Raw genomic sequence first — 22,483 nt, forward strand, 5'->3', positions numbered from 1 at the left:
CCGCAAACACACTCAAAACCTGGAACAACCACCTCCTGAAGATCACTCACCTACTATCTCAAATGTCCCTCAACCTCAACCACAACAAAACAGAAATTCTTCACCTTAACAACAGGAGAATATCACCACTGAAAGACAGCATCTCAACTCCTTCAACAGACAAAAAAAAAATCAGCCAGAGACCTCAGAGTGATCATAGACAATGAACTCAACATGAAAAAGCACATAAACTCAATAATAAAGACTGGATTCTTCAAACTACAAATCCTAAAAAAAGTCAAGCCACTTCTCTACAACCAAGACTATAGAACAGTACTACAAGCACTGCTTTTCTCCAAAATTGACTACTGCAACACCCTACTCCTGGGCCTCCCATCCAACACGCTCTGACCACTGCAAATACTCCAAAATGCCGCAGCAAGATCACTCTCCAACACAAAAAAATCCGAACATATCACACAAGTCCTCAAAAAGGTACACTGGCTACTTATAACACAAAGAATCCAGTACAAAACACTAACACTCATCCACAAAGCACTATACACTGAAAAATTCGACTGGCAAAGCCCGGCCCTACACTTTCAATCCTCCCAGAGATCTCTACGATCCACCAACACTGGTCTTATCCCCACTCCCTCACCAAAAATGGCCCACTTTACCTCAACAAGGGCAAGAGCCTTGACAGTTGCAGGCCCAACACTATGGAACAACCTACCCCCACAACTCAGGCTAAATCCCACAACCCAATCATTCAAAAAGGACCTCAAAACATGGTTATTCCAGAAAGCATACCAAAATGACTCAACACAGATTGTATGTTAAATGTTTTAAACACTTTATTCAAATGTTTCAATGTCACAATATAAATGTCACAATGTTGCTATGTTAATGTCAATGAAAATGTCAAATGTAAAACAGAAAATCCATGCTGTACTGTAAACCGTTGTGATACCTCTGGTGAACATCGGTATAAAAAAGCAAATAAATAAATAAATACATTTTGGAAAGATAGCTGCCTCCGCTTCTCCTCACCAATCCCTCCAGCATCCTCGGCCCGGCATGGGCGATTGCGTTCGCCATTTTTTTCCAAGAGTCACCTAGGGCACGCATGCACGCGCAGTCCCGTCCTTTACGTGCGTCATGGCGGGAACCTCGGGGGCGTCCCCACCGCATGACATCACTAGCTCTGGTATTTAATCTTTGCTCACGATTCCTTCTTCGAGTTAGCAAGGAATCCTCCATGCTGTTCTCTTCACATTACCAGATGTTCCCGCTCTGTGTATGCTTGCTCCAGGACAACTTAGGTACCCACTCCATGGGGGCCTTGCCTCGCTCCTCCTTATCCTCTGGGGTTATCTCCTACCAACTAAGACGCCTAAGGTACCCGCTCCTCGGGGGTCTTGCCGTGCTCCTACCTTCCCTTCGGGGTTGCTTACTCAGTTACCAGGACGCCTATGGTATCCGCTCCTCGGGGGCCTTGTTCGTCTGGGACTTCTGCTCCTCGGGGGTTCCCTCTCTCTTCAACTACCAGCATCATTGTGAGTACTGTCGCTTCAGTTCTGTCTTTGCATTGTCTCATCTCTCTCTCCATAGATCCTCGGCCTACCCCGCACCGCGGACCACTACCAGATCTATTGGCTATTCCATCTAAACCTGGGTTCTCAGCCTACTCCACTTCGTGGACCACTGCCGGACCCATCTCCCTCTTGAGATCTGGTGAGACTGTGGAACTGCCTTTTCCACCCTGCAACCTACAGACGGAACATTGCCACCTGGTTCCTCATCTCCTGGCTGGAATCATCACCCGTTCCTCGGGTCGCCATCTATGTTGCAGTACAATAAAGCTAATTCTCTGTGTCCATCTCTGCCTTGAGCTAGCCTATCACTGCCCTGTGGGAGGGGGCCATCTCTTACAGCAACCAAGGGCCCACGCTTCAATGTCCACCAGCTGTATCCATTCACCTCTCTGTGTGACCTGGACTTTGAGGAGTGCAGTCTCTGGCTCCTCTATCTTAGCTGGCTTTTCTAGCTGTATTATCTCTTCAGCCTATTCCTTAGTTGTTAAATGTTTGTGGCTATGTGAAATGTTGAATATTTGAAGCACTGTAAATAAAAAGCATGGAGAAAAGCCTTTACTGCTCATGTGTTGTGCCACAGACCCTTTCTGCTAAAGGACTCAGGGTTTCTTTTTTTTTTTTTTTTTGTAATTTATACTTTATTAATTTCCAAGTCTCACTCAAGTGATAACATATTATTCAAACGAAAAAATAAGGCAATACAGGTACACTTAACTTAACAGATTCAGGAATCACAATTACATAACAAACAATTTTGTACCTATGTCAAATAAGGAGAGCGGTCGACCATAATCTTACTACATAACAATTTAGAAGAAGAAGGAGGATTATTCATTTATTCTATGCCCACTTCTGTTGTTAAAGCTTGGTTAATCTTTTCTAATTCTTTATCCCTCAAAAAATTCTCCATATGAGAAGGAGTGGTGAAGATAAACTTATTCCCCTGGTAATTTACAAAACATGGGGTCAAGCTGGAGATTGTGTTTTCCTTCTTTTTGATTACTGAAGTCTTAATGGCTGTGCTGCTGTAAGGATTTGGAATTGCTTTACCTATCGCAGTCTAATTGTTCTGAAGTAGGATCCTGTGACTAATTCTATTGTTTTCGAGATGACCTCTGATTTGTACTTGCTGGTAACTTCCATAAAACATAATAAAGTTTATCTATATATTTTGTGTGAGATTTATCTTTGTGGCTGCCAAGGTGTGGGTCAGGAGACATTCTGAAGGGGGTCTAAGAAGGAGGGTTGAAGATCCACAGAGAGGAAAGCAGTTTAGATGGTCACAGAGGGAAAACGTTTTTTTTTTGTTTTTTCTTTTCCCTGTCATACAGAGGAATACACCCCTTTGCCATCTGAGGCAGGTCTAATCCAATATCTTACCCAACCACTGTTTTCTGAACCCACAGATAGTGCTAGAACCACAAAACCTCATCGTATGTGCCCCTAGCATGCGTTACATCAGGAATTCACTCTTGACTGTTAAGACAAAACCTCCCTAGCCCTGAAGACTTGGGCACCCTGCCTTGAACACCAGCCACTTTTCCAGGACAGAAGGCTGACCTCTCCTTTGAAAGGAGAGACCTGAGGAAGAAGAACCCTGCACCATGATCCATTCGTTCGTTTATTCATTCATTTATAGCCCGCTTACCCACTAGCACTAAGCAGGGAAACATCAAACACACACAATCATCGATCAAAAAACAATAGGCAATAAAACAGAGTTCTCAGCATAGAAACAATAATGATCTAATACACAACCAAAACTAATATAAATGAATATAAAACATTTAGTAACATTCACAATGAACTGTGCAAGTTAAAGCAAACAACTGTCTAGCTCAGGGGTGGGCAAGTCCGGTCCTCGAGGGCTGCAAACCAGTCGGGTTTTCAGGATACCCCTAATGAATATGCATGAAATAGATTTGCATACAACTGAGGCAGTGGGTATGCAGGTCTCTCTCATGCATATTCATTAAGGATATCCTGAAAACCCGACTGGTTTGCAGCCCTCGAGGACCAGACTTGCCCATCTCTGGTCTAGCTGAAAGCCGTGTAGGATAAGATATGATGGCAGAGGAGTTTGGTCAAGCTACTGCACCTCCCACTGGGAAGTGTCCAACCATTCTTCCACTCCTACTCTCTCTGATGTCACAGTCAAGATCTGTTGAGACTATGAAGCCTGCTAGTAGGAGGTAGTTTTGTGAACCGCCTTACATCCACCCTCACAAAGGAAAAGATTTTAGATCAACAAGGGATAACATCTTTCACACAGATTAAATGCAACAGTAACAGATGCTATTTTGTGTACCACTTCCTGAGTGCACCTAAAATGACTTCATTTTGTATGTATAACACTGCAGGATTACAATGTTCTTCCTGTAGCACCTGCAAGGGATCTCAATGTTAGTTTAAAAAGGACAAGGCACAAACTCATGCCCTTTAAACCTCATGGAACACACTCCTTGACAAGAGCCCAAGGGGCATCTTTCCACTCTCTTAACAGGATTGATTGGGGAACAATCCCCCTGGTTCTTCATTTTTGTATATGGACTCTCTGGATGAAAAACACCTGTAGCGACCCCTTGGGGTCTCCACTAGAGGACCTTAGATTTAGAGCTAGGGTACAGGAGTAAGGAGAGGAGCGTACCATTTTCCTACAGTACTCCACTATGAGGTTGGCTGGAATGATGAGCTCCTGTGCAGGCAGAGAGGGAGATCAGTGTGGCATTTTGGGTTGGAATTAGGCAGAGAAGCATTGTGGCATTTAAGGTAGAAGCTGTGCTTTTTTTTCTTTGATTCTCTATTCCTGGTGAGCCAGGCCTTGTGACCTAATGTTGAGAAAGGAGGCAGTTTACCTCTTTGGTCCACAAACTGGCTGGCTGGAGTTCCTTTGTTGAAGATTTTTGGATTTTTACTTTTGGTGTTATTTTCTGGATGCCCTGGTCCTTGCCCAAGGAGGGAAAATTCTCCTGCTTCTGAGAAGAATTAGGATGAGGGAAGCTTTTCTGTTCCATCTCACATACAATCAGGCCATTGCAATAAAGTGCGCGCAAAAATGTGTGACCAAACTGAACGCACATTTTTTGAATGCGCGCATATTCACCTCTCCATAGGCAAATGAGCTGCTGAGTTATAAAGGACATGGTAGGGATAAATTGTGAGTCCCTAGTGCATCCATGGCATCGGGTGTCCAGGAAATGTGGTTGTATGCCAGTTAGAAAAATAGACAATCAATGGGCATCTGTTTTCCTAACATGACCATCGGCAAGATTTATTTTTTCATGCTGCTTCCTGTGGCTCCTCCTACTTAGTATCGGGACGATACGATATTAAGTAGGAGGAGCCACAGAAAAGCAGCATTTTGGGCTTCTTTGTGGCTTTAAGGGGAATTTTTCAGATGGCTTGGAGCACGTAAAGATGCTGGCGTTAGGATTTCTGAGTTAAACATGTGCATCAGGCGCACAGTGATTTTTTCGCATCAGGAGTAATAGCTAATAACCTCATCTACATGTGATAAGTGCTGCTAGCTACGCATTGATTTGGATACACTAATCCCCTTATTGCATCGGGTGTTAGCCTAGCATTTATGTATTTATTTATTTGACAGCTTTTCTATACCATCGTTTTGTAGTACCATCACAACGGTTTACATATCAAGTAATACGGAATAGGAAATATAAAAATTAATAATTACAAATGAATAATAAAAAAATATTAAACTATATCAAGTAAGTGCTTAAAATGTTACGAATGGGCACTGGTTAGGTGTAGTGAACACCACCTGCAGGAGTGACTTATGGTGGGGAGAAGCAGGACTAGTAGTAGAGCCTCTGATACTGGCTGGTGCAGGCAGGAATGTGTGGATACTGTCTGGAGCTTTGTGAAACTGAGGGTTATGCAGAGGATGCCTGTGGTGGTGGGAGCTGGCTGGAGGGAGTCCAATACAAGGTGCGTGGAGGTAAGGGTGAGCTTGGTACACAGGAACAGCATGGAGGTATGTGTGAAAGTGAATGCAGGTAATGTTGCGATCCCTCCTGTGCTGCGCCACAGGAGGCATCTTACCTTCTCTTCTGGAGGCTGCTCCGAAGCCAGGGCCTCGCCTGCGAACTATCCAGGATTTGCTCCAGGGCCTGGGAGGCTTTGCTGTTCTTGAGGCCTGCCTGTGGCTTGCTTGGCTCTGCTTGGACTTCCTGGTTCTGCCACGCCCTTCTCCCTAGGGGCTGGCCCACGGCACTCCACCTCAGTTATAGGGCCGATGAGGGGCGGTCCAGGTGAACTCCTCCCAGGAAGTTGCCTGCATACAGCAGTATAAAAGGACTTTCACTTCGGTTCCTGTTTGCCTTTGGATTGAGTCTCACAGTTGTCTGTGCCCCTTCCTCGATCCAGGTCCACCGTGGTCTTCGCTTGTCTTGACGGCTCCCTGTCCTGTGTCTCTGCCTGTTTCCTTGATGTTGGTTCCAGATGTTCCTAGATGTTTGTTCCTGATCCTGACCCTGATGTTCTTAACTTGCTTCAGACTGCCAGGAGTGCAGTAACCCGCTTCAGACTGCTTGTGCAGCGCTTTACCTTTCCTGCGCTGGTCCCGCTCCTGCGGGTGTAGGACAGGGTGGTCCATGACCTGATCAGTTGTACTGGCAGCGTAGGGCGTCCTGAGGGACAGTGCCATTGTCGCATCCCTCCTCATTCCTGCTTGTTTCAGCGTCTATGATGTCTCTGCTTCAGCCCTCGTCTACGATGTCTTCTGTGTTCCAAGGACTCTGTCTGCCCTCGTCCTCTGTCCGGCCTGCTGCCCAATGCCGTTACCCAGCGGCAGGTCCGAAAGGGCTTGGAACAGTCGGAGGACCGTTCATCAATCAACATTGTGTTGTTGGTTGCCGTGGGCGTGCAGGTCCGGTTGAGGGTCAGACCTTGTTCTCTCGTCCTTGCTTCAGCCTTGCCTCGTCTAGCTCTCCATGCTTGTACCGGCTCACCTCCCACGGTGTGGCTTGGGGCTCCTCCCTGAGTCTCGCTGTGGCCCAAGGGCTCACTTCACCTGCTCTAGAGGTGACCGCGCTCCTCGCGCTGGTAGCAGAACCCGAAGACCCACAACCCTCGGTTCTTCAGCAGTGTGGAGGACGCGCTCGTAACAGGTAAAGGTGATCAAAATACCGGAACTGGGTGCAGGTAAGGATGGAAACAGGATAGCTTGCAGGTAAGGGTGATACTGACTGTAGGTAAGAGTGACAGGACTAATGGAACCCGGGAAAACAAGACTGACAAAGACTAGAGAGACTAACCCAAACAATACTAACACTGAACATAAAACACACAAGCCCGAAGGCAGCAAGGCAAGAGCCTGAAGGCCACAGAGCAAGGCAGAAGCCTGTAGGCAGCAAAGCAAGGCAGAGGAGAGGGTAGAGCAGGGAGCCCAAACGAGCTCGATGCCGAAGCACCGAGGGAAATGCTAGGCAGGGATATAAAGGACATCCAGAACATAGAGTAGACAAGGAGGGCAGACTGGGCCAGCCAGGAGAGCATGCTCATGGGGGATCTCTGGTGGTGAGGCGGCTGCATAGCCATCATAATCGTAACACTACCCCCCTCCTTAAGGCCTCCTCCTCCACCTGGGTCCCAACTCTGCAGGGGACACTGCATGATGGCAATTCCAAACTCCTCCTGAGATGGTGTGACAAAGTCAACCCCTTCCCAGGGTGGCGAAACAGTCTCAGACCCCTCCTGGGGTGATGCAGCAGGCTCAGACCCCTCCTGGGGTGGGTGGGCAGGGTCAAAGCCCTCCTGGGGTGATATGAAAAATTCAACCCCATCCTGGGACAGCGGAGCAGTCTCTGACCCCTCCTGGGGCAGCAGGGCACGCTCAGACCCCTCCTGGGGTACTACAACAGGCTCAAATGGCAGGGTAATGAAGTCTGTTGTGGTGTGAAAGGAGAATAAAGATTGAACTGCTGAGGACTTGGTACCTAGAGACAGATTCTTGAGCTCCAAATTATGGTTCCCTAGTTTTGAGGTGTGGGCTTGTAGCTTAGTGAAAGAACAGGCAGCTCTGGATCGTCTAGGAACACCGGTCGTTAATCGTGACTGACCTGCAGCTGTGGGAAGCAAAGCTCTGCTAGGGTTAATTAGTTCTCTTGCTTTTAGAGAATCCTGTTTCTGAGGCACTAGCATAGAAATCACAGGAGTCTTCTTGACCAGGTGAGCTCTACGGTTTTCTGGGAAATAGCTTGTTTTTTTGTGAGAGGTTTTCTGAAATGATGTGCTGGAATTCTCTATCCACAAACTGTCAGTAGTAATAACCTTATTAGTTGGGCTAAAAGCAGAACGCAGGGTAATTGAACTGGCTGTTCTTTCTTTTGAAACAGCTGGTCCTATAGCTGTACAACAGGGGCAAGGTTTGCCTGCTGGTAATAGGTTTGGGATACATGAGCAGTTCCACCATCCTGGTCTAGGAGTATAACAATTTAAACATTTCTGGTAGACAGACACATTCTTTTTGTGACAGTTGCTGCATGCCCAATGTTCCTGATCTGCGAGCTGACAGGCTAGACAGTTCTGGTAAGTTAAATAGTTCAAGGTTTGACAAGAAGTACAGGTAAAAAACCGTGGAGACTCACCAGATGGATACAAAGTCCTTTCTCTCTCTCTGGAGGTGGATGGCTTCAGCAAGCTGTTACGAATGGGCACTGGTTAGGTGTAGTGAACACCACCTGCAGGAGTGACTTATGGTGGGGAGAAGCAGGACTAGTAGTAGAGCCTCTGATACTGGCTGGTGCAGGCAGGAATGTGTGGATACTGTCTGGAGCTTTGTGAAACTGAGGGTTATGCAGAGGATGCCTGTGGTGGTGGGAGCTGGCTGGAGGGAGTCTAATACAAGGTGCGTGGAGGTAAGGGTGAGCTTGGTACACAGGAACAGCATGGAGGTATGTGTGAAACTGAATGCAGGTAAAGGTGATCAAAATACCGGAACTGGGTGCTGGTAAGGATGGAAACAGGATAGCTTGCAGGTAAGGATGATACTGACTGTAGGCAAGAGTGACAGGACTAATGGAACCCAGGGAAACAAGACTGACAAAGACTAAACAGACTAACCCAAGCAATATTAACACTGAACATAAAACACACAAGCCTGAAGGCAACAGGGCAAGGCAGAAGCCCATAGGCAACTGAGCAAGGCAGAGGAGAGGCTAGAGCAGGGAGCCCAAACGAGCTCGATGCCGAAGCACCAAGGGAAATGCTAGGCAGGGATATAAAGGACATCCAGAACATAGAGTAGACAAGGAGGGCAGACTGGGCCAGCCAGGAGAGCATGCTCATGGGGGACCTCTGATGGTGAGGCGGCTGCACAGCAGCCATAGATGTAACATAAAAACAGTACAGTATAAATATAAAAAGGAACTAAAAATATAAAATGGAAATATAAAAGATAAAGTATACAAAATAAACCATAAAATAATAGATAGTAAAAAGTAACAGCTATCTGCTCTAAGAATCTCCCTTCTTAAGTATGAATGCCTGTGTGTATAGCATGTCTAAAATGCATGAAACTCCCCCTCACAAGGGAGAGAGGGTTAAAGAGCATGCTACCATTTAAGTGAACTGCAGCAAAGAAAACAAAGGAGACAATGCAGCTATGTAACATGAGCTACCAGCCCAGAAAACACAGAATGAGATTAAAAAGGTTGCCAGAACCCTTACTGTGAAGGTACTTAAATGACCACTGAATAGATGAATCAAAGACTCAGGTAGGAGAATTTGCATGACACAGCCCCCTGGACTACTGTTGGTACCTTGCAGTGAAACATCACTTTAAATCATACAGAACTATGACTGGAAAATTCCTACATTGGAGAATTCTGAATGAGAGAGGAATTTGTGAGAAAAATTACTGAAAAACAGTCCTAGGAAACAAACACATTCTCACCCTAACAAGGGGAGTCAGACCCTTGGGTACCAAGTTCTAAGACAACAGAGAAATAAAAAGCCTGGCAGGATGGAAGGGTGTATACACATTCTCTTCTCATGGTCTTGCCTGGATCTTGGCCTTTTGGCTGAGAGAAGGTGACCCATCCAGGCTAGGTAATGGCTAAAATCACCAAAAGCTGAGACTACGGAGGGCCTGAATCACTGAACACTAAACAAGCTATGTGCCTAGTGGAGCTGTAAACCCAAGCCAGGAAAAGCCCCCCTACCAAGGGAGAGGAACCGAAGGACAGCAGCAGAGGCAGAGCTGACCACCTTGAGCAAGGGGATACCAGCACCAGATCGAGCAGTTCACCAAGAAGACCTAGACCCTAGCAGCAGATTGGGAGGTGACCCTCAGTCCTCCTTGAGCAAGGGGACCCCAGCTGCAGACTGAGGGTACTCCAGGAGGGTGTGGACCCCAGTGGCAGATTGAGCGGACCCCCAAGAGGGCATAGAACCAGTGGTAGATTGCATGGTCCCCCAGGAGGGCATGGACCCCAGCATCATTCCAGGAAGCATAGTTGGGTTCCCCAGAAGGGCGTGGACCCCAGCAACAGACTGGGAGGTGAAGTCAGGACCCCCAGAGGGCATGGCCCTCATGGTTGGCACAGACCTTTCAATAGAGCGGAAGCGAGACTGAGGAGATAGCAGTGGTTTAGATACATCAGACCCCCCCCAAGCCAACACTGCCCACCAGCCAAGTTGCATCTTTTTCACATGGATGATTCTTGGGAAAAAAAGGGGAAGGATAATAATAACACTTGATTAAGCAGGAACTCAAGAGGTCCCTTCTATTCTATATGATGGCATACTGTGAGGGCCAACAACCCCAAATTGCCAAATATTATATGTTCTCGCTGCCTTGTAGAAATGTATATAGTTGTGTGGCCTGAAACTACTAACCACGAGTAGATAAGTGTGCTGTTTGACATCCTATTAGCAATGTATATAGTCATGTAGAAATGTATATACCTATATAATCTAATAAACTTGTATATATATGTTCACAGTTCCATTTGTTTTCCTGAGGTGAAGAGAGGGAATTCCCACCACCATCTTCTTCCCCAGGTGAAGGCACCAGGCACCAAGAATGTGAAAACTGATGGAGTCTGCCCTAGTGGGGGCTCCTGCCAGGTCACTTATCAAGGGAAGCAGCCAAGGCGGTGTTACACGTGCGTCCAAGTGCTCATTAGCCTGTGCACTAGGCTCAGTGATATTACGATATTGCATTGGCCTGAATAAATGGACAGGGGTGACTCTAGTGTGCGTGATTGTGTATTTTAGTTAAGATTTTTTTTTAGAAGGTTTGTTGTCACTCTTCCTGCCGAAGAGTGGGAAAAGGATAAGAATTTTGGTTTTCCCTGTTGCATTGGACATTTCATCCTGAAAGGTCTTAAGTTACCATCTGGAGAGAAGAAGTGAGAGTAAGACATTTTTCTATCTGAAGGCCCTTACTGGAGTCCCTACCTCAGGAAAAGAAAAGAGAATTGGGAGTTGAAGAATCAGAAGAACACATGGACCTCAGGTATTGTTTGAGAAGAGATTCTAATACATCTAGGAGATCAATGGCCACCTTTCCAAGCCCTGGAGAATGAGACCACTTCAGAACACCAATATTAAGGGACACTTTCATAGACAGTATTTGGACATGGATGTAACCAGAATTAAATGGGTGCCAAATGATTTCTACACATTGCAGAAATCAATCGCACAGAGCTAACAATGCTATAGCACATGGATAGAAGGATAATGAAAGAGTTTAACAGTTTTGATAGGCAGGGTCTGACATTACCCGTCTGGAGTTGCGCATATTTTCTGGATTATCCCGCACGGTGATGGTCAGCCTGTACTCAGGTACCTTTTCTCTGTCCAGCTGGCGGTTTACGTAGATGGCACCAGTCTACACAAAAGAAGACAAAAAACAGCAAGAACATCCAGTTGAACTCAATTGTCCAGCTGCCAGGGGATGTTTTTCCTGAAATTAGTTCTTCAGCTTCACCATGTTATAGGATGGTCTTTTCTAGGCTTTGTTGCCTTGTTTCATGATTACTAATGTTCCGCAGGGGGAGGGCAAATTTCAAAGCCACTTATAACCGGGTAAATTGTCCTGGTTAATAATTGCCCTCCTCTATCTGCCCAAAAATCATATGCAGACTTCAACAGCTCAGCTTCTTTTAGCTGGATTATAAAAAGGCATCCCTGGGGAGTGTGCTTAGGTCAGAGGATGACAAGAGTGCACATATGTGTGATTTTCAAATGCACATGCACTCTTTTTTCTTACCCCTCCCCCCTCCCCTCAGCTGCCTGTACTTTCAGCATGCACACTACATGAGCTACAAATTAGCTGCAATAGAGGCAGGGTAAAAGTTCCCCCACCATGCTTTGCAACTATTTGGGCTGCTCCTGCCTCTTGATTTTCTTCTCTCTGACTTCTGTTCTCTTTTTTCCCCTTGCGCTTTGCTTCATCCTTTTGCTTGCTCCACTTTCCTTTGCGCCAACTCTTCTTAACATTTGCAACACCTTCTTGTGCCCTGTCCCCCGTGTTTCCCTATTTTTGTGCCCTAATCCCTGTTCTGTGTCACTTTATCTTCTATTGTCAAGAGTTTCTCTCATTCTTTATATTTTTTTCTTAGAGTTCTTAGGGGACAGTGTCCTAAACTGTGTTAACAGTAAACTAAGCGGTTAATATGCATTAACCGCACTGTTAATACATGTAAAATAGCTTGTTTTAGTATTAGCACAAAATCTGTGCTAATGGGATAAGGAGGTGCACAAGAATGCTAAGTATTTCATTGCATATTAATGTAGAAAAAAAGAATGCATGCTAAAATAGGAGGTGCGGTTAAGTTTTTGTGTTACCATCTGCATGAATGCAGGTTCTTTTATATGCACACTTTACTGTCTGTGCTAACATGAGGCTCATTTGTATCTCATTACCATCAGCCATTAAAGCACACATTAAAATCTGCATTTCACACATTAATAGCTGATGTTAACACAGTTAATCACTTTCCAGATGAGTTGCCTCCCTCTCCAGTGCTCTTTGATTATGTGCACATCCCCAGTTCCATCTCCTCTTCCCTCCAATTCTGTTTCTCTCTCCCATTTTCCTTCTCTCTCTTTCTCCAATTCATTGCTTTCTCCTCACCAAGCCGCTGAGGCAGTTGTTTTTATACATTGCCGCATGCAAGCCTGTGCGTATCTCACATTCCTGCCTCTCCTGCTGGCCTCCTGCATTTTTTTTTTCTGCCCACTGTGAAGTTGATATTCAGAAGGTTTTTCTGGTTAACTTTCTGAGTTACCCAGATTAAACCTGAGATTTAAATATTTCCACTCTACTGTTCAGCTAAATTTCATCTGAATAGTTCAATACCTGGAAAAATTTAGCAGGAAAGAAAGAGGCGATGATGGAGGCGATCCAGTGGCATGGCAAAATTGTATTTGCTTAGTGCTATCTAACCAAATGCTAGAGTTAGCCGGGTAATTCTGGTCAGAATACCTGTCATAAAATTGCCCAGATATTTTTATCTGGGTAACTTTAACTGGGTATATTCAGTTGAACACTTATCTGGGTAAGTTCTGCTGAAATTCTGGAAAGCTGTCTGGGTAACGTTCCTGTTCACCAGCCTGCTGAATTTTGACCTCTTTTTTTCATGTGGAGCCAGCAGACAGGGTGACACTTCCACACCCACACTGCCCTGAGTCTGTCGAGCTGTAAAAACTGCCCATCAGGCAGAAGGCCCAGGGTCTCTGCCCTTCCTGTGGGACTCTATCTCTGCCACTCGAGGAGCTGCCAGCATGCGTGTGTGATCATTCAGTGTCCTCGTGACTTGTCAGCATAGACAAAAATGATCTGATCTCATGATAAAGCTTTGTCAGATTGGCAGCATTAATGAAGAACAGCTGATGCACTGACATAATTAAACTTTCTTTGCCAGTATTTTAAGCAGTTACATAAAGAAAGTACAGACTATCGTTTTAACTTTATGAATAAAAACTAATGGTGCCTAATAGGTGTGACAGGGCGCTAAAACAGGACCTGGTCATCAGACTATTTGTCTGTAGAGAATGTCAAAGGAAGCCACTTAACCTCTATTTGTGGGTTATGGTGATATGTCACTAAGGGGGGTCATTTATCAAAGGCTTATCACATGCGATACAGCCATAGCGCGTGCGATAAGCCTCTATCGCATGCGAAAAGGGCCTTTTCGCATGTGATAGAATGCAAATTAGGGGGAGGGGAGGAGTCAGGGCAGGGAGGGGGCGGAGTCGGTGGTGTTTTTGCTGCCGGCGATAATGTTACTAATATTATCGTCGGCAGTAGCGCGCTGAATAGCACCACCTTTCACGGTGGTGCTATTCGTGCGAAAGCTGGCAGCCGGCGTACCGCCGTGGTGTGAAGGCTGCGGGCTTTCGCAGGCCTGCCCCTCCCCCCCCCCCCCCAGCTCTCCGTTTTTGCAGGATTCATCATTCTGCAAGGAATGATGAATCCAAGCCTGAGCTATAGTGGGAGTATGCTGTTTCATTAGAAAAGTGTTGTGAGAGAGAACCAGTAGGATAGCTTCTTTGGGTCAATATAAGGAGGTGCTCAGAGCAAGAAAAGAGTTTTTCTTTTGCCATTTTGCCTTGGTACTTTGAGTTCAGAGTGGGGAGCTCTCACAGCAACTTTAAGGGGGGGGCTAGTCTGCTCAATCCAGCAGGGACAGGCATGGGAGAGCAGTAAACTATTTCTGGGCTCCTGGCTGGTGTCCAATAACAGCAACCTGGGAGGAATATGGACCACAACAGTCTAGTGGAAATCTGTGGGAATTGTACTGACAGGAAAATGTATGAGAAGAATTCTGTGAGTGATATTAGTACTACGGCATTTGGGCAACGATTTGGAGGAAGAGTGTTTTTGTTGTTGATGCTGCTAAATCAGTTCTGTGAACCTACGCTCCCTGAGCTATGCGGGGACTTTTAATATTGTTTATCTCTGACTGCTGGGGGCCCTACAAAATAAATGTTTTTCAGTTGAAGATTCCTTTTGAGTGAGTACCTCCTTTATCCCAAGGTGTGGATTTGAGAGAGGCATATGTAAGACCTTGGAAATAGTTGGGGGTGTAGTCAGAGGGGTCACAGAGGGGAAAGAAGTGTTTTGCAGTGCTTTCCCTGTCCAGCTTGAAAAACACAGCCCTTGCCTCTGTGCTGCTGAGTCCACTACACAAGTGGTTTTCAACCCAGTCCTCAGGGCACACCTAGCCAGTCAGATTTTCAGGATATCCACAATGAATATGCATGAGCTAGATTTGCATGCACTGCCTCCACTGTGTGCCCTAAGGACTGAGTTGGGAACCCTTGCACTACTTCATCTGCTTGACTACTCACAAACAGGCATCAGACTCCTCTCTCATTTTATGTGACCCGTCAGGGGGTTACACAGAGGAATAGGAAATGACTCCCAGAGTTTGTATGGATTATTACTGCTTCTCTTGAAGGAAAGTTTTCACCATAGGACAACGGCAGACAATATTGGCTGCACATGCTGTTTTTATTTGAAGATATAGTTTGAAAGGATCCAATGATGCTATTTAGGTATCCAGTGTCCCTTTTTTCATATGCTACTTAATTTGGGATTCAGTCTATTGGATCTGTTGTCTGAGATAATTAGGATTTCTATCAGCAAATCAAAATACTTTAATGCAAACCACTAACACCCCCCCCCCCCCAGCAGATTCCTCCCAAGAATAAGCAGGGTAGTGTTATGATAATATTTTCAACAGAAAAGCCTTCCATAATGGGCTCGGAGATCAGTATGGTGGTACTGTAGTGAGTGGATTAATCACAATGCTATCCATCCATTTGCCTATAAAAGATATAAACAAGGGATAGAGGAATCTGATAGGAAGATCCATGGAAGAGTCCGTGGAGGAAGAAAAGGGTTTTAATGACATGGAGGTTTTTTTCAACAGAGGAAAGAAATCTTGAAATATGCCAGTTACCTGGCAGCAGTGATAGGACACACTGATCTACCCGAGGATACCATCACATTTAGGAACAAATTTATACAGATTATTTGCCCACAGCTATTTTTATTGTAGGCTGCCTCAAAGAAAATGGGTGAATCCAAGAATGAAACCTTTAGGAGTTTTTCCTTAGCACAACAGAGATTTACTTCTCTTCCCATATGGAGTCAATTTTCCCAAACCTGTAAATGGAAGTCCATCTTTAATGGGATTGAAAGGCCACTTTAGAGAATTCTCTAGAATGGAAATGTTATATGACTGCTGGAATTACACCATCAAGTTTAATGTATTTGAACATTTCACAGAGTCCTTTGGAAGCTGAGATCATCTGGAATCTGAACAATCTGATGAAAGTATGTTCAAATTTAACCCGTAAAATCCTGCTGAGCCATTCTAGTGGTAGGGGACCAAAACCAAAATAGTAAGTGGAACAAATTTGTGGCTTTTACCTTTATGATGACCATGCAGGAAGCAAACTCAGACCATATACACACAGAGTCCTGGATGTCACTTGTGTCTTCTTTTTAAGTAAAACCAGTTGGAGACCTGACCCACTTTCCATGTCAGATTGCTAGCCTACAGCTTTTCAACAGTCATTCCTGTATTTTAATATTTTAGTAAATATATTTATGAAAATACTTTTGAACTAGTATAGGAGAGCGCCTATATTCCTAGTACAGCTCAATACCTATAAACAACAATTAAAAAAGGCCTTACAGTCTCATGTATGTAAAAGGCATTTTCTCCATTTCCTGCTGTTATGTTGAAGGTCAGGATGGCATTTCGCCCGCTGTCAGCATCGCTGGCCAAGATCCGGAGGAGGGAGGTGGAAACTGGTGTATTCTCACTGATGGTTATATTTAGAGGCAGATTCAAAAGTACAGGGTCATTGTCATTAATATCCAAAACACGCACTCCTACTGTCACCTGAAAGAGAGAAAGACCATGGTAGTAGACGGGAAAAAATAAGGAGACATTAGGCCATTGAAAGGTTAGGCATGGGTAAACATTCAGGCTGGGGTACATATGGGCACACACAATGACTTTTAGGCTTTTGATCTTGAGTTTGTGCAATTTATCACGCCATTCATCAGAAGCACCATTACCTTGTCATAAATGACTTTCCATAGAAAAATACAAAAGAGGTATCCATACATATACAGTATCTTTAACAAAGAAAAATTCGTACGGAATAATTCATGAATGACATATAGAAAATATTTTTATTTAATTCTTCAGAAAGATGTATCTATTTAATCCAGTTTATAAATTCATTCAAATGCATTTTAAATGGTCACAGATAAATACCGACTACTTGATATCATAACAACAAAGTATTTAAAGATCACATAAAAAGTGAACACTACACAGGGCCCATCAGAACATCACACAATCACACATCCCCACACGCCATCATACATACTAAAAAAAAACTGCACATTAATCCCACCCTTCAATATTCCCAAAAAAGGTCCAACAATTTGATCAAAAAGAATTTTACATAAATACAGATCATAAATGATAGTTTTATGCTTAAAATATAAAATAATGAATAGAGTCTCCCAGTTTGTGGTGTCATGTGCTATGCATGGGGTGGCAGCGCATTTTTGGACTTAGGTGCCAAATTGCCAGACTATGGCTCTCTCCATAGTGGTTCTACTGTTGGTCCTCGTTACTTGAATCTCACAAGGAAGCAGTTTCCACTGGCTCCATCTATGTTAGTTATGGTTGTCATTTTCCAGTAGGAAAGGAGAATAGTTATTCTATCTCGATATTATACTTTTGTCCAAAGGGCTTTGGGGTAGATTTTTTAAAAAAGCGCGATCGCGTACTTTTGTTTGCGCAGCAGGCACAAACAGAAGTACGCTGGATTTGATAAGATATGCGCATAGCCGCGCATATCCTCTAAAATCCTGGATCGGCGCGCGCAAGGCTGCCGATTTTGGGCAGCCTGCGCGCGCCGAGCCGCACAGCCTGCCTCCGTTGCCTCCGAGGCCGCTCCGAAATCGGAGCGGCCTCGGAGGGAATTCTCTTTCGCCCTCCCCTCACCTTCCCCTCCCTTCCTCTACCTAACCCACCCCCCCCGGCCCTATCTAAACCCCCCCCCCTTTACCTTTGTCCCTAGATTTACGCCTGCGAGAAGCAGATGTAAATCTACGCGCGCCAGCAGACTGCTGGCACGCCGTCTTCCGACCCGGGGGCTGGTCCGGAGGCCTGGACCACACCCCCGGGCCGGCGCCATGCCCCCGGTCCCGCCCCGAAATGGCACGCCCCGCCCCCGAAACGCCGCATCATCCGGTCCCGCCCCTGACATGCGCCCGATACGCCCCCTTCAAAAAACCCCGGGACCTACGCGCGTCCCGGGGCTCTGCGCGCGCCGGCGGCCTATGGAAAATAGGCGCGCCGGCGCGCAAGGCCCTGCTCGCATAAATCCGGGCGGATTTACACAAGCAGGGCTTTTAAAATCCGCCCGTTTATATTCTTGTCCAATTGCAATTGGTATTGAAAAAGCAAAAACAAGGCACTCCCAAGTGGCCAGGCAAACAGTCCACTTTAGGACCTGCCACCTATGAGGAAACAGGATGAAGATTTCATCAAAGAAGCACAAGGTTCTTAGATTAAACTAAATGAACAAAGCTATATCTTTGCCTTTCCAAAAATATTCAAGAAGGTGGCAACAGCAATCATAAAACTGCCAAAGTGCATATGAAAATGATAGTATAAGACAGATCTGAGGAAGTGATAGTGAAGCATGTTGGGGCATGCAGTACTACCAGCACAGTTCAGCTGAAGATAACACTTTTTGTCTTTCCAGTAGATATTGGAAGCCACAGGATGTTGGCCTGTTCATTTTGTATGCATCTACTGTACTTTTAATATACATTTTGGCTCTTTTATGATTGATGTGCTATTAGTGATTGCTGAGAACACTTTGATGATAGGGATAAGATTAGAAATGCAAAGGCCATTCTCATAGGCACCAGCTCTATGAATGCTGTGCGTGCTTTAGCACCACCGATATCAAATCTGCCTCTTCAGTTTCCTGGATCTATGGCAGCCATGAGGAGAAGAATGATTGAAAATGAGGCAGCACCCACAACACTGGCACCTATGACAATACTTGTATTTATTTGACACAATATATGTGCCCCACTTATAGTTGGTTGTCATTTCATCTAGAGCAGAAGGTGCGAGTCACCCAAATCAAGATTCAAACCTATGAAACTCATATTTCCACAGATACTACAGGCAAATGATTTTTGGTCATCAATGCCACCTTTGCTGTCTGCTATAAAGGCAGTTACATTACGTGTCCAGTAGAGTGGAGTTACTATGCTTCACATTTTGTTGTGAATATGGAAAGCAGGGTCAAGAAGAAAACAAGAGCAGAAGAAGCCTGTGGCTCACCGAGGAGCTTAGAGGTGGGATCCCTCTATCTATAGCCATGACAGTGATGTTATAAAAAGCAATATTTTCCCGGTCCAACTCATAGTTCTTTCGAACTCGTAGGTCACCATCCACGGGGGAGATCACAAATTCACCTGTGCAAAATGAATAAAAAAGGAGGTTAGTAAGTGTTAATTTTCATATGTCATGACTAGAGTTGCAGGTTCCCAGGCCACAGATCTAATTTAAATAAAGCAAAATCTCAATAACATAGTGATATAGTAAATGATGGCAGATAAAAACCAGCTGGCCCATTCAGTCTGCCCAGATTGAGTTCCTTTCTCTCTGCTTTTCCACCACTTGGATAGAAGAGCAATCAAATTTCCAATGCCTAAACCAATAGCATCTACCTCCCCCATGTCCTCCACCCAACCTCTTAACCATGCCACCATCACCTCCCTCCACAACTGTCCCAAATACTCCCTTTCTTTCATTTCTTCTTCCTGTTACCGACATGATCTGTGTCTGTCCTAAGCATTTTTAAATGCTTGATTTGGTTGCCAATACTTCTGCCAGGAGTCTGTTCCGGGCATCAACCATCCTCTCAGTAAAGAAGCATTTTCTCATGTATCCTCTGAACCTTACTCTCTGTAAGTTTGTATCATGACTCCTGGTCCTTGAATCTCCTTTTCTGTGGAATATTTTATGTTTCCCACACTTTACCAAATATTTGATAGTTTCTATTATGCCACCCCATCCCTTCTTTCCTCCAAGTACCTTTTGAGCATCCTAAACCTTTCTTTGTCGGATTTGTATTGCAAACTGTGTCATTTTAGTAGCCTTTTTTGAACCGCCTTCATTTTCTCATTGTCATTACGAAGGTACGGCATCCAAAACCAAACACAGCATTTAAGGTAGACTCCTTAAAAGTGACCTATAAAAAGACAATATTAGCTCGTTTTTCCTACAGTTCAAGCAACCAAGCATACTGTTAGCTTTCCCATTTGCTTTACTACACTGATTGACTACCCTGAGGTCATCTGAGATGACTACTTCAAGATCTCTTGCCTGCTTGATAGTTTAAATTTCCTGACCTTCTTATTGATACGAGGCTCATAGTAGGCTTAAAATATATATTTTTTAAAAGATAATGGTCCAAATCAAATGTGCAGTCACACAAAGTAAAGAAAGCCTATTCCTGCAAGTAAATGCAGGTAAGTACATAGTTCAAAGTCAGGGTAAATACGATAGCCAGGTAGATTACGTTGGATCACAACAATTTTAATAAACATGTTGCATTGACAGGCCTAGTACTACAGTGGCGGTTACTGCACACTGTCATATGGAGGAACTGAGTTAGATTCTTGGGTCAGGTCTTCTGCTCCTTGGGCCAGATGGGTCTGGGGCTATAACCCTTGCTAGTGGCATATACAATAAAGAGTTGGAAAGATGGTCGGGTAAGAGGGCAATGGGGTGTACTATTCTACAGGACAGAGAAAAGGAAAACAAAAAAGCTTTTCTCCTCTGTGAATATCTAAACTGCTTTCTCCACCATGGAACTTCAACCCTCCTGCTTAGATCCTCTTCAGAATATCTCTTCTCTGTCAAACTCACACCCGGGGATTCACAAAGGTACAGCATAGTTCCAGCTTGTATCTTTATTTGATCTTCTGGGAGTTCCAGCAGCAAATATCAGTAGCAACCTCTAAACAAGAGAATGAGTCCCAGGATTCCTACTACAGAACAATCAGACAGTCAGCCTTGGGTAAAACAAGTCGCAAATCTCTACAGCAGCACATTCGTTAGAATTTCAGCAGCTCCAAGAAAACACAAAAGAAAAACCACCAGCACCTGCAGTTTGTTTTTAAACTTTTTATTTATAATTTTCAATTATACAAGCATTCACTTGAAACAGAAATAGAAGACTAATCCATCAATACAAAGAATAAACAAGAAAAATGCATTGAAGAAAAAAAAAAACACACACCTCTGTGTGTCTTCATTTAGCCCACAAATTGGTGGTGGTGGTGGGGGTGGGGGTCAAGAAAGAAAAGCCATCGAGGGTATGGCAAACAGGAAATAAAAAGGAAATATAACAATTACCACCTATGTTGACTATATAAACTTAAACACCCCATAATAACATTTATCCGGTATCGACATTCCCTCCTCCCACCAGCTGTTTAGTATCAAGAAAAAAGCAGAGCTGTGAAAGTCCAAAGAAGGAATAAATAGCTTATTGAAATGTAATGATACACTTACAAGGAAAACGAACCACAAAGATAGCGCCAAGTTGTATTACATCCTGGTGCAATTCCAGAAATGTTTGACTTCACTCTTGTGTTTTTTTTTACAAACATCAGGATATATCCTAATTGGGGCCCCCAAAAATATAACATCCTTATTACAAAAATATAATTGCAAAATAGAGACCTTATCCTGTTCAAACACAAATGAAACCATTAATGAAGCTCTGGATATTTTCTCTTCCTCTGTTTTCTCCAAAATGGATGTTAAATTCAAAGCGTCTAAAACGGGTTCACCAGGAAGGGAATTAGCAGCTTGTCGTGACAGTCTCCCAGCAGGCAAATAACAAATTTTATTAACTGGAGGAAAAGCATGTTCCAGTACTTTAAGCACCTCAGTCAGGTAACATTTAAATAATTTAAGAGGGGATGCAATGAGTGTCTTAGGAAAATTAACAAGCCTGAGATGCAAAAGATGCATATAGTTCTCAAAATGTTCAATCTTCTTACTAACAACAAGCATATCTTGTACTAAGGAGGACTGTAAAGCACCAAGCAGATTAACCTCGCTAGATACCCGAATCAGATCCTGGGCTTCACCTGCAAAGGAGGATTCCCAATTCTGAAACTGTTCTGTGTTTGAGTAAGAACGGCTCCAAAAGAGGAAACATCTGGTGAAGGGAAGTGAGGTCCAACTAGAGAGCATCGAGAATGACCATCTCAGGCTTTTCCAATGGTGGATCAGTCATGGATACCATTGGGGGAGGGAGAGGAGATTGCACATACCATCTGACCCCAATGCCAAACTCACCCCCAGTCTTTTCACAGCCGAGAGAGAGGCCAGCACTCCTCCAGTCGCAACCACAGCACTCCTCCGGTCACTTACAGACCTCGATTCCAGACAGCTGCTACTCTCATCGTCCATCAGCGTGGAGTGACTTACTCCCCCCCTCGGATCTTGCGGGAGTGGCAGACCTCGTGAGGAGAGGGAGACTCCTGATGATGTTGGAGTTGTCGCTCTGGTCTGGTTGTGGTGGGATGATCCTGAGGCTCCAACTGAGAGAAATATTGGCCCCAGAGCTGGGAGCTAAACCCTCCAACTTCAATACTTGGTGGCCTCATCTTCTCCACAGGACTCACAAATCCAACAATAGACAACTGGCGACCTCAGAGGGAGTTCCGATTTGTAGCAGGGGCAACCCTTACTCTGCCTTTAGGTTTCCTGACCATCAAGGTAAGGAAAACAAGCAATAATTCAAAAAAACCCAAAAAGACACCAGGAGCTGGAATTGCATGGTTGGTTCAAGCCGCC

General features: G+C 44.6%; 1 protein-coding gene across 2 annotated transcripts in view; it reads right to left on the reverse strand.

Moving 5' to 3' along the window:
* The window catches only part of CDH23 (cadherin related 23), a 1,814,588-nt gene that overhangs the window by 149,821 nt on the left and 1,642,284 nt on the right, over positions 1 to 22,483 (reverse strand). For both annotated transcript variants that reach the window (XM_029608940.1, XM_029608939.1), the window contains 3 exons: positions 18,947 to 19,080; positions 16,256 to 16,465; positions 11,326 to 11,433 (listed from right to left, as the gene is read on the reverse strand). In XM_029608940.1, the coding sequence (XP_029464800.1) occupies positions 11,326 to 11,433; positions 16,256 to 16,465; positions 18,947 to 19,080 (452 nt within the window). The remainder of the gene's footprint in view (positions 1 to 11,325; positions 11,434 to 16,255; positions 16,466 to 18,946; positions 19,081 to 22,483) is intronic.

Source organism: Rhinatrema bivittatum, chromosome 7 (assembly GCF_901001135.1).
Source record: "Rhinatrema bivittatum chromosome 7, aRhiBiv1.1, whole genome shotgun sequence".
Classification (NCBI taxonomy): Eukaryota; Metazoa; Chordata; class Amphibia; order Gymnophiona; family Rhinatrematidae; genus Rhinatrema; species Rhinatrema bivittatum.